This window comes from Crinia signifera, chromosome 4 (assembly GCF_055691185.1).
Source record: "Crinia signifera chromosome 4, ASM5569118v1, whole genome shotgun sequence".
NCBI classification, from domain to species: Eukaryota; Metazoa; Chordata; class Amphibia; order Anura; family Myobatrachidae; genus Crinia; species Crinia signifera.
This window is the reverse complement of record NC_139220.1, coordinates 291,748,945-291,760,403: the sequence shown is the minus strand read 5'-3', so window position 1 is coordinate 291,760,403 and position 11,459 is coordinate 291,748,945. Positions and strand designations below refer to the sequence as shown.

Below are 11,459 nucleotides of genomic sequence, written 5' to 3'. Positions count from 1 at the left end.
TATAGTGGTGAATCGCACACCTTCCCTGCCACAGATTGAGCTTGCCCTTACAGAAGATTTAGGGCAGAACCGGCTGGGATGTATGGTGCCACGGTTTACAGTGATTTCAGCCCCTGGAAAGTGGGCAGGACTAATCAGCGGGATTTTTGAAAAATGTAATGGCTCCACTTTCAGCCAATCGTTGAAAGGTGCATATCAACTTCTAGGTATCAGCGTGCGGCACAAAGCATAAGTTCCCCTCCGACCTTTGTCTGTAGATACCATTTTTTTGGGTATCACTGTGTTCACTTGAAAAGCGCACAAAAACTTGCTGCGCTATGAAACTGTTAATAAATAAAGAGAGCTGGTACGTAACTTTTATTAATCCCACTTTCCAGCATATCTGTAGAACTGTGTAGTGACTGAATTGAATGGGCACACTGGAACAGGCTGGCATCGCTGACTGTTGATTACCTACTGAAGGGCGCAGCCATCAGGCCACACCGCGCGCTTACAGCTCTGTCGAGAGAGGGTGGGTGGCTCTGAAAAGAGCCTTTTGGGGGAGAACAAGGGAGGGAGCGAGGATGCGTCTGCTCAGCCATTACTTCTTTGCCGCAGCTTTCTTGGGCTTGGCTGCCTTCTTGGCCGGGCTTTTTGCGGCTTTGGGTTTCGCTGCCTTCTTGGCCGGACTCTTGGCGGCTTTGGGTTTCGCCGCCTTCTTGGCAGGACTCTTGGCGGCCGCCTTCTTCGGCTTCACCGCTTTAGGCTTCTTTGGGCTTTTGGCAACAGCCGCTTTTGTGGGTTTCTTCACCTTCTTCGGGCTCTTGGCTGCACTCGGAGCTTTCTTGGGCTTTTTCGGGGATTTGGCCACTTTCTTTGCAGCAGGTTTCTTGGGCTTCAGAGACGTCTGGGCGACCTTCTTGCTCTCCGCCTGCTTCTTATTGAGCTTGAAGGAGCCGGAAGCGCCGGTGCCTTTCACCTGGGTGAGAGTTCCTTTGGTGACCAAACTTTTCACGCCCAGCTTCACGCGGCTGTTGTTCTTCTCCACATCGTAGCCTCCGGCAGCAAGAGCCTTCTTCAGGGCAGCAAGAGAAACCCCACTGCGCTCTTTGGAGGCGGCCACGGTTTTCACAATCAGCTCGGAGACGCTGGGTCCAGATGGCTTGGCGCTTTTCTTTGCTCCTCCAGCAGCCTTCTTTGGCTGCCTCTTCTTTTTGGCTGCGCCCTCTGAAGGAGGGACAGCGGCGGCGGCGGGTGCAGTCTCTGCCATCTTACGGAATCGGAACAGCAGAAAAAAAAATGCGGTATAGTAGTTAAATCGCAATGCCCCAATCTGCTGATGTCTCTTATATAACCTGCCTGATGTGCTGTGATTGGCTCCCTTACAGTTGAGCGTTCTGTGCTCCCATTGGCGGAACAAGCAGGCGTGTGAACCCTTCCCTGTGTTATGAGTTTGTGACGATCTGCTCTCACCCTGTGTTTCGCTAGCGCAGAAAAAGAGTGTTTTCTATAGCATAAGATGGACAGAGGACCGGCTCTCTCAGCCACCCTCGTACTTCAAGATCCCCCCTAACACCGTATGGCCACTGCTAGTTTAGTCGGTAACAAGGAGGCCAGGATTAGCCAGTGGCAGCTCTCCCGCACCAGGCTAGATGAGCCTAGCATGGAACACACCTCTCTTCTTCTGTGAGTCGAATATGTCCATTCGGGGATTTTTTGCCTACTCCTGGTCCTGGTGATGACAAAGGTGGTCTGCGGAAGACTCGGTGCAGGACAGGGCACATATTAAAACACATTTAGATGGTGTGTGAGCTCCTGTACACACAGTAGGATAACACAGGCAGGTGGCAGCAAGGTACTGGCACTCTTGTCTAAAGAAATGAAGCTACTATGACAAGGTCAGAATGCCTACTAGACTCAGCTGCTGGGATTTTTGTTTTGATTGTAGGTAGTCCGGTTGGCACTCTCCACAAATGATGTTATAATAACCAATACAGCTAGTACGATGTCTTTGTTTCTGCTAGGAAAAAAAAACCTCTAGCCAAGAGGAATGATGTTCCTTTTGTCGGAAGCTCAGATCATGCTTTGGTCCCAGACCTGTGGACTAAAAACTTATGTGGAAGAACTCCAATATGAGGAGTTGTCCAATACGTTGACATGACCAGGGTGCCAGACATTTGTTACATACAGCATTCATTGTTCACCTAGCAGTGAGGTTAGCCGACATCCACACTCCATAAGAGCTCTTGGAGACCGCAAGGCCCTTTATTTTTAACCTAACGGAGGTCTCCATCCTGCTGCCTGCGGGTTGGTCCAAACCCATTCTGGGATATTTACAATGGATTTACACAACAACAACTTTTATTTATATATATTTACATTTGAACAGTTGAAGACAGAGTTGGAATCGGAGCATGAGTATATTGCAGCGCGTGTTTTAATCCCAAAATGCATGCCAGGAGCGCCATACTCAAACAGTAGTGGCAGTCAGGAGATCAGATTAGGAGATGTAGATGGTAGGAAGCAGAATGTGAGCTAAGCCTGATGACCTTCCACTTTAGGGCTCTGCAATTAGGGAAAATATAGAGGACAAAACATGATGGCCAAACAACGGTTGCGTTGGGAAACAGGAGAACAGGTGAGGAAACTAGAAATCCGTACCATGGATACACCGTAGTTATCCCCCTTACTTGTTGTGTAAGTGATATATTATTTACATGTAATCGACATGCTAAATAGTTTGAACATGTCATCATTTTGAACGTGTTAACAGTCTGACAAAAGATGTTTGCAGGTGGGGTTTTGTGAGACTGCGCACTAAGTGCGTTGGTGCGAGGTTAGCTGCTAGAAATGAACAGGTGATCGGCCTGTGAATTTTGCCAATATAACAGGGAATTTTCTGCGCTTCACCCCTAATGTATTAAAAAAACTGAGGATATGTGTTGGTTTATTTATGTATTAAACCAACACATATCCTCATTTTTTTTTTAATTCATTAGGGTTGAAGCGCAGAAAATTCCCTGTCATATTGACAAAAGATGTTGACTGCTTAGCCTTTGGAGACGGTTGCGGAAGAAATACAGCTTATTTTTCACAAGTCTAGTAACCATGTTGGAACTGCACCCCCAAATGATCTTCTGACTGTGTTTGTATCTGTAATTGGTCCATCGCCAATACCCCCAGTCCCCACACCATGTTTATCGTTGAGAAGACTGGGAGCCGCTGTTTGACTGATATTGGCAAATGTCACGGAATTCCAGAGGGCATCGGAGCAGATAAATAAAGGTGAGGAGAGTCCCGATACATTGTGATATGACAGAGAGATCATTTCAAGTCCACGGAAAATGTACTGCAAAATAAAGAATTATGTGAAGATACATATAATCTAGTAACGAAAACAGAACGATGCTATTGATGGTAAACGCTATGATCCAAGTCAAGTAGTTAAATTATTATATCCACCGAGAAACCCTTTCTTGAAAACCTCCCTTACTATCCAGATACAAAATAGTCCTCTTTGTTCCAAATGTACTTTCTCATATGAGTATTTAGGATGTGGTCAAAAAGTGATACTTTGGTAGAAATTGTGTCCACTAATGTTTCCAACTTAATCCATACATTTGTAACAGTTGTACAATAAAATAGTCTCTGTTACTCATTTGTATCAAATAGCTTTGGATGCACGCTGCAGTTCTGATTGTGCTTAATTCTAAAGCTAATGTCAATATGAAATCTGAGACCTAGATTGTAAAGGTCACCAGAACATAACTGGTCACCTCAATGCTCCAATAGTCGCATGATGATTATCCTTTTACTACTGTAAAATGCGCACGTTGTTCAGACAACATATATATATATATATATATATATATATATATATATATATATATATATATATATATATATATAGATAAATACTGATTAGAATGCCATCATATTAAGTGATACCTATGTACTATGACTCCACGAGCGATAGTGACGAGAAGTACATGTACTGCAAGCAACTCTATCCCTGCCGATGGACAGCGTGATCGCGTTCTCTGCTGCAGCCGCTTCTCATAACCGCGTGTTTCCCACATCTATATTGGGTACAAGGAGCTACATGTGTTGCGCTGTGACCGGATCGTGTGGCCTGAGATCTCACAGCGGAAGTGAGACATCCAACCTAAAAGCGTCACACTGTCTCTGCTGCTGGTTGAACAGGCACATGTCCCAACGCTGTAAATTAACATTTTCTGGGGGGTTATATTTATGGAAACACAGGCAATCTTGGCGGTTTTTTTTTTTTTTTTTTCAAACTGCATAAAATATGCCACGGCCAATCAGGACGAAGGGCGGCTTTATTTCCGTCAAATGACAGCGTAGCCCAGTGTATAAATAGAGTTGTAGCAAGGGGTAATGCATTTCGCCCTTCTTCTTCTTCTTCTTTGTACACCTTCTCAGAGAAACCAAGGATGGCCAGGACCAAGCAGACGGCTCGTAAGTCCACTGGCGGGAAAGCTCCCCGCAAGCAGCTGGCAACCAAGGCTGCCCGGAAAAGCGCTCCAGCTACCGGCGGCGTGAAGAAGCCTCATCGCTACAGGCCAGGTACCGTTGCCCTCCGCGAGATCCGCCGTTACCAGAAGTCCACGGAGCTGCTGATCCGCAAGTTGCCCTTCCAGCGCCTGGTGCGTGAGATCGCCCAGGACTTCAAGACCGACCTGCGCTTCCAGAGCTCTGCCGTCATGGCCCTGCAAGAGGCCAGCGAGGCTTACCTGGTGGGGCTCTTCGAGGACACCAACCTGTGCGCTATCCACGCCAAGAGGGTGACCATCATGCCCAAAGACATCCAGCTGGCCCGCAGGATCCGAGGGGAGAGGGCATAGAGATATTCGGCACTCCTGTACATGCAACGACACAAAGGCTCTTTTCAGAGCCACCAAATCTTTCTATAAAACGAGCTGAAGCCGAAGTTTCATAACAATATTTAATTTGAGTGATGTTTATATCTGGCGGTAGCCCGGGGTCCTTGAGCAGTGACTTCACAGGGGTCTCCCTTGTGGAAATGTAGTGTTGATCACGTGTAAAGGGAACCACGAGCACGTTGTAGGGAAGATTAAAAGCACGTTCGTCCGTGTCCTTCCCACAAAGGCATTCTATACGAGTTTAAGCATAAACTACCAAGTAGTGTTTCATGGGTAGAATGTTGTGAAAACCTCGTCGGCGGAAATCTAGAAGATCGATCTCCTTCATGAAATGCCCCACAGCCTGTAGTACTTTTATTTCAGCTTCGACTAGTTCCCTGGGCGACGGCACAAGCTCCACGAGACGGTCAAGACACTACTGGCCATCACCTTAATAAACGAGGGAACGTTACAGGTAGCAGTTTGTACAAGTTAGGTTCTCGGAGTCCCTTTTCTTTCGGCACCATCTAGCGCTACGGTAACAAGTCTACTACTAGGTACGAGAGGCATATGACATGGAGCAACCTCGCAGATCAACATGTTTTCCCCATGTACTTTCCAGTGTCAATAGCACAGCGATTACCGGTGCAGTTTGACTCCTGCCCTGCTAAATCGGTCTACCTATTACACATGAGTCAGCTCTTTAAGGTCGGGGTGGGTGGCTCTGAAAAGAGCCTTTGTGTTGTGGGGTAAAATATCTGGCAGACACGTTACTTGCTCTTAGCTGGCTTATGGCTCTCGGTCTTCTTGGGCAGCAGCACGGCCTGGATATTGGGCAGAACACCTCCCTGGGCGATGGTCACCCCACCCAGGAGCTTGTTGAGCTCTTCGTCGTTGCGCACAGCCAGCTGCAGGTGGCGGGGGATGATGCGGGTCTTCTTGTTGTCGCGGGCAGCGTTACCGGCAAGCTCCAAAATCTCAGCCGTCAGGTATTCCAGCACCGCGGCCAGATAGACCGGGGCACCGGCACCCACACGCTCCGCATAGTTTCCCTTCCTCAGCAGACGGTGAACGCGACCAACTGGGAACTGGAGACCGGCACGAGATGAGCGAGTCTTGGCCTTAGCCCGGGTCTTGCCGCCTTGTTTGCCTCTGCCGGACATGTTCGGTTGACAAATACAAAAGATTTACTTAACGAAAAGAAACGTGCACGCCGAATGTACGAGCAGGAAATACTATTAGTGCCCTCCTCTTATATATACACTCAAAAAGGTCCAGCGCTTGCTCTGTGATTGGTCTGGTTTCAAACTAACCAATGCAGATCGAGTTTATTCGCACACCAATCAGTAAATGGCAGGAGGGGTTTCGATGCCGCCTACAGTCACACGATGCTTCCAGCCAATAGTGTTGCGAGCGATGACGAGGCCTCGTTTGCATATATTGCCTACAAATAGAGCCTATCTGGCGCTGTGCGGGACACATTGTCAGCTTTGTGCAGAACCGAGTTGCCTTTACAATGCCTGATCCAGCCAAGTCTGCGCCGGCGCCCAAGAAAGGCTCTAAGAAAGCCGTGACCAAGACCCAGAAGAAGGATGGGAAGAAGCGTAGAAAGACCAGGAAGGAGAGTTACGCCATTTACGTGTACAAAGTCCTGAAGCAGGTGCACCCTGACACCGGCATCTCCTCCAAGGCTATGGGCATCATGAACTCCTTCGTTAATGATATCTTTGAGCGCATTGCTGGGGAAGCTTCCCGCCTGGCCCACTACAACAAGCGATCCACCATCACCTCCAGGGAGATCCAGACCGCCGTACGCCTGTTGCTGCCTGGAGAGCTGGCCAAGCACGCAGTGTCCGAGGGCACCAAAGCCGTCACCAAGTACACCAGCGCCAAGTAATTTCCACTTCTTCCACCCGCACCAACACAAAGGCTCTTCTAAGAGCCACCCACCTCCTCTCTAATCGAGCTGTAACTATGATGGTTTGTGCCGCGTCCAAGCTCTCGGCATGAGTGCGAAAATGCAGGCCGATGTCCATAACTGACTTGGGACGTACCCTCTAGCTTATTGTTAACCCCACTGGTTCACAAAAAAAGCCTTTATTTACCACATGCTAGGATCTAGGTACAATTGTAGGACAGGGTCATTACATTCCATACATTGCAGATGTCTCTGGTTGCTGTAAAAAAAAAAAGAAAACCTGCGACCCATAGAGCGGCAATGTTCCCCGTGTGTAGTTGCCGAATATGTAAAGAATTATTTTGGATCGAAATGTTGCAAAGCATTATTAAATTGTAACATTTGGTGACTTTAAACCTCATATTAGAATATCCGAGGAACACAGTTGGTAAAGGATCGCTGTCTTTCAAAACGAAAAGTGCAGTATGTTATTGTAACAGGCTCTATTGCACTGAGTCACTTCTATGACACCCGGTTCCATTTCGTTGTATTTACTTAAGGGTGATCACATAATTCCTGCTTAGGCACACTTGGTTCCTAACGCCTACACAGTGATCAACAGTGTTCCGAATCGATAATCGGCTAAGGTCATTATCAGCGCCGTTGAATGTATTAAACTTGATTAAAACGAAAAAAAGGTTCAGAGCGCAGAGTTGAAATACACACCGAGCCCGGGAGCCAGGGAAACGTTACAGTAGTTGTAATTGTTGTCAGAAGCGGTGTACCAGTCGGGAATGTATGTTGGTGTTTATTGCGAATTTTATTTTTCCCGCCGATATCTGGGCGACTCTCATTGTGTGGCTCATTTGTCATCACCAAATCCCCCACTTTTATATTGAAAAAAAAAAAATACAATGTATCTATATATATATATATTCCATGTATAATCAAATAAAATAAAAAAAATAAAAATTCAACTATTGTCGTTGGGTCATTACGTTGCATCAATACAAATATTCACCACAACGTAGCGGAGTGGTTTAGTTCTCTAATCAAGCTCAATCGATACACTAGTTATTAACGAAGAAAACAATACCAAAGGAGCAATTAATATAAATCTAAACATAAAATAAGATACTCTAGTAATGAACGATATGAAAACAATAAAAAAAGGGGTGTGATTATGAAGGAAAGGCAAGGCGAGCCACGACTCCGCCTTTAAGTGCAAGTCACCCATCAGGTCCGCTCTACCAGTTGATAAAAGCCGGCTGACAGAGCTTTTGCTTATTCCTACTGATCGCAAGATTTTTGAGAATGTCTGGAAGAGGCAAAGGCGGAAAGGGGCTTGGCAAAGGAGGCGCTAAGCGCCACAGGAAGGTTCTTCGTGACAACATCCAGGGCATCACCAAGCCCGCCATCCGTCGTCTAGCTAGGCGAGGGGGTGTTAAGCGTATCTCTGGACTCATCTACGAGGAGACTCGTGGAGTGCTGAAGGTGTTTCTGGAGAATGTGATTCGTGATGCCGTCACCTACACCGAACACGCCAAGAGGAAGACCGTGACCGCTATGGACGTGGTCTATGCTCTGAAACGCCAGGGCCGCACTCTCTATGGGTTCGGGGGTTAAATTCTCAGGCGCATCTCGTGCAGTCACGCACACACAAAGGCCCTTTTCAGGGCCACCCATCTTTTCTACGAGAGCGCTGTTACAACCTCCCTATGTAACGTGGCTATGTGCCGGGTTGATTCGTCCCCTCACGCTAGAGGGATATGCTAGTGGATGCTGACAGTGAGGTGGGTGGCAGATGCAGTGGTTCTAGTCTAGTGTCGGTGAACGTGTAGTTTCGCAACCCGCAATTTGTTGAAAAGGTTACACTATAAACCCTGCTGCTTAGCGACCACTTGCACAGCAGCATATAACTTTTACAGAGAATTGTGTTTTAAAAGGGGCACGAGGAAAGCAGATTGAAGAATGATCCAGTCCGCCTTCTCTGCGATTTACTGAACTATTTACCGTATATAGCCTTGCACCACACGGTTTGCTGCAGTTATTCCAGCTGGGGATAATAAAACACGATGCTGAGCTAGAGAGTTCTATAGTGGTGAATCGCACACCTTCCCTGCCACAGATTGAGCTTGCCCTTACAGAAGATTTAGGGCAGAACCGGCTGGGATGTATGGTGCCACGGTTTACAGTGATTTCAGCCCCTGGAAAGTGGGCAGGACTAATCAGCGGGATTTTTGAAAAATGTAATGGCTCCACTTTCAGCCAATCGTTGAAAGGTGCATATCAACTTCTAGGTATCAGCGTGCGGCACAAAGCATAAGTTCCCCTCCGACCTTTGTCTGTAGATACCATTTTTTTGGGTATCACTGTGTTCACTTGAAAAGCGCACAAAAACTTGCTGCGCTATGAAACTGTTAATAAATAAAGAGAGCTGGTACGTAACTTTTATTAATCCCACTTTCCAGCATATCTGTAGAACTGTATAGTGACTGAATTGAATGGGCACACTGGAACAGGCTGGCATCGCTGACTGTTGATTACCTACTGAAGGGCGCAGCCATCAGGCCACACCGCGCGCTTACAGCTCTGTCGAGAGAGGGTGGGTGGCTCTGAAAAGAGCCTTTTGGGGGAGAACAAGGGAGGGAGCGAGGATGCGTCTGCTCAGCCATTACTTCTTTGCCGCAGCTTTCTTGGGCTTGGCTGCCTTCTTGGCCGGGCTTTTTGCGGCTTTGGGTTTCGCTGCCTTCTTGGCCGGACTCTTGGCGGCTTTGGGTTTCGCCGCCTTCTTGGCAGGACTCTTGGCGGCCGCCTTCTTCGGCTTCACCGCTTTAGGCTTCTTTGGGCTTTTGGCAACAGCCGCTTTTGTGGGTTTCTTCACCTTCTTCGGGCTCTTGGCTGCACTCGGAGCTTTCTTGGGCTTTTTCGGGGATTTGGCCACTTTCTTTGCAGCAGGTTTCTTGGGCTTCAGAGACGTCTGGGCGACCTTCTTGCTCTCCGCCTGCTTCTTATTGAGCTTGAAGGAGCCGGAAGCGCCGGTGCCTTTCACCTGGGTGAGAGTTCCTTTGGTGACCAAACTTTTCACGCCCAGCTTCACGCGGCTGTTGTTCTTCTCCACATCGTAGCCTCCGGCAGCAAGAGCCTTCTTCAGGGCAGCAAGAGAAACCCCACTGCGCTCTTTGGAGGCGGCCACGGTTTTCACAATCAGCTCGGAGACGCTGGGTCCAGATGGCTTGGCGCTTTTCTTTGCTCCTCCAGCAGCCTTCTTTGGCTGCCTCTTCTTTTTGGCTGCGCCCTCTGAAGGAGGGACAGCGGCGGCGGCGGGTGCAGTCTCTGCCATCTTACGGAATCGGAACAGCAGAAAAAAAATGCGGTATAGTAGTTAAATCGCAATGCCCCAATCTGCTGATGTCTCTTATATAACCTGCCTGATGTGCTGTGATTGGCTCCCTTACAGTTGAGCGTTCTGTGCTCCCATTGGCGGAACAAGCAGGCGTGTGAACCCTTCCCTGTGTTATGAGTTTGTGACGATCTGCTCTCACCCTGTGTTTCGCTAGCGCAGAAAAAGAGTGTTTTCTATAGCATAAGATGGACAGAGGACCGGCTCTCTCAGCCACCCTCGTACTTCAAGATCCCCCCTAACACCGTATAGCCACTGCTAGTTTAGTCGGTAACAAGGAGGCCAGGATTAGCCAGTGGCAGCTCTCCCGCACCAGGCTAGATGAGCCTAGCATGGAACACACCTCTCTTCTTCTGTGAGTCGAATATGTCCATTCGGGGATTTTTTGCCTACTCCTGGTCCTGGTGATGACAAAGGTGGTCTGCGGAAGACTCGGTGCAGGACAGGGCACATATTAAAACACATTTAGATGGTGTGTGAGCTCCTGTACACACAGTAGGATAACACAGGCAGGTGGCAGCAAGGTACTGGCACTCTTGTCTAAAGAAATGAAGCTACTATGACAAGGTCAGAATGCCTACTAGACTCAGCTGCTGGGATTTTTGTTTTGATTGTAGGTAGTCCGGTTGGCACTCTCCACAAATGATGTTATAATAACCAATACAGCTAGTACGATGTCTTTGTTTCTGCTAGGAAAAAAAAACCTCTAGCCAAGAGGAATGATGTTCCTTTTGTCGGAAGCTCAGATCATGCTTTGGTCCCAGACCTGTGGACTAAAAACTTATGTGGAAGAACTCCAATATGAGGAGTTGTCCAATACGTTGACATGACCAGGGTGCCAGACATTTGTTACATACAGCATTCATTGTTCACCTAGCAGTGAGGTTAGCCGACATCCACACTCCATAAGAGCTCTTGGAGACCGCAAGGCCCTTTATTTTTAACCTAACGGAGGTCTCCATCCTGCTGCCTGCGGGTTGGTCCAAACCCATTCTGGGATATTTACAATGGATTTACACAACAACAACTTTTATTTGTATATATTTACATTTGAACAGTTGAAGACAGAGTTGGAATCGGAGCATGAGTATATTGCAGCGCGTGTTTTAATCCCAAAATGCATGCCAGGAGCGCCATACTCAAACAGTAGTGGCAGTCAGGAGATCAGATTAGGAGATGTAGATGGTAGGAAGCAGAATGTGAGCTAAGCCTGATGACCTTCCACTTTAGGGCCTTGCAATTAGGGAAAATATAGAGGACAAAACATGATGGCCAAACAACGGTTGCGTTGGGAAAC

General features: G+C 47.7%; 5 protein-coding genes across 5 annotated transcripts; 2 read left to right on the top strand and 3 right to left on the bottom strand.

The window, feature by feature from the left end:
* Positions 1 to 344: 344 nt before the first annotated feature.
* Positions 345 to 1,286, bottom strand: LOC146075613 (histone H1.11L-like). The gene has a single exon (XM_083185020.1). It carries the CDS (start codon positions 1,247 to 1,249, stop codon positions 581 to 583), a length of 669 nt encoding a protein of 222 aa, XP_083041146.1. The 5' UTR covers positions 1,250 to 1,286; the 3' UTR covers positions 345 to 580.
* A 3,119-nt stretch (positions 1,287 to 4,405) lies between these two features.
* On the top strand, positions 4,406 to 4,844 carry LOC146075614 (histone H3). Its single transcript, XM_083185021.1, has one exon. It carries the CDS (start codon positions 4,434 to 4,436, stop codon positions 4,842 to 4,844), a length of 411 nt encoding a protein of 136 aa, XP_083041147.1. The 5' UTR covers positions 4,406 to 4,433.
* A 788-nt stretch (positions 4,845 to 5,632) lies between these two features.
* LOC146073185 (histone H2A type 1) lies at positions 5,633 to 6,025 on the bottom strand. The gene has a single exon (XM_083180370.1). The coding sequence runs from the start codon at positions 6,023 to 6,025 to the stop codon at positions 5,633 to 5,635; it is 393 nt and encodes a 130-aa protein (XP_083036496.1).
* A 316-nt stretch (positions 6,026 to 6,341) lies between these two features.
* Positions 6,342 to 6,759, top strand: LOC146075616 (histone H2B 1.1). The gene has a single exon (XM_083185022.1). The coding sequence runs from the start codon at positions 6,379 to 6,381 to the stop codon at positions 6,757 to 6,759; it is 381 nt and encodes a 126-aa protein (XP_083041148.1). The 5' UTR covers positions 6,342 to 6,378.
* Positions 6,760 to 9,263: 2,504 nt separating this feature from the next.
* On the bottom strand, positions 9,264 to 10,138 carry LOC146072720 (histone H1.11L-like). Its single transcript, XM_083179915.1, has one exon. It carries the CDS (start codon positions 10,100 to 10,102, stop codon positions 9,434 to 9,436), a length of 669 nt encoding a protein of 222 aa, XP_083036041.1. The 5' UTR covers positions 10,103 to 10,138; the 3' UTR covers positions 9,264 to 9,433.
* Between the last annotated feature and the right edge of the window lie 1,321 nt (positions 10,139 to 11,459).

Excerpts from the sequence above, each read along its gene's own strand:
- LOC146075613 (XM_083185020.1), bottom strand. The coding sequence starts at position 1,249 with ATGGCAGAGACTGCACCCGCCGCCGCCGCTGTCCCTCCTTCAGAGGGC.
- LOC146072720 (XM_083179915.1), bottom strand. The coding sequence starts at position 10,102 with ATGGCAGAGACTGCACCCGCCGCCGCCGCTGTCCCTCCTTCAGAGGGC.
- LOC146075616 (XM_083185022.1), top strand. The coding sequence starts at position 6,379 with ATGCCTGATCCAGCCAAGTCTGCGCCGGCGCCCAAGAAAGGCTCTAAG.
- LOC146075614 (XM_083185021.1), top strand. The coding sequence starts at position 4,434 with ATGGCCAGGACCAAGCAGACGGCTCGTAAGTCCACTGGCGGGAAAGCT.
- LOC146073185 (XM_083180370.1), bottom strand. The coding sequence starts at position 6,025 with ATGTCCGGCAGAGGCAAACAAGGCGGCAAGACCCGGGCTAAGGCCAAG.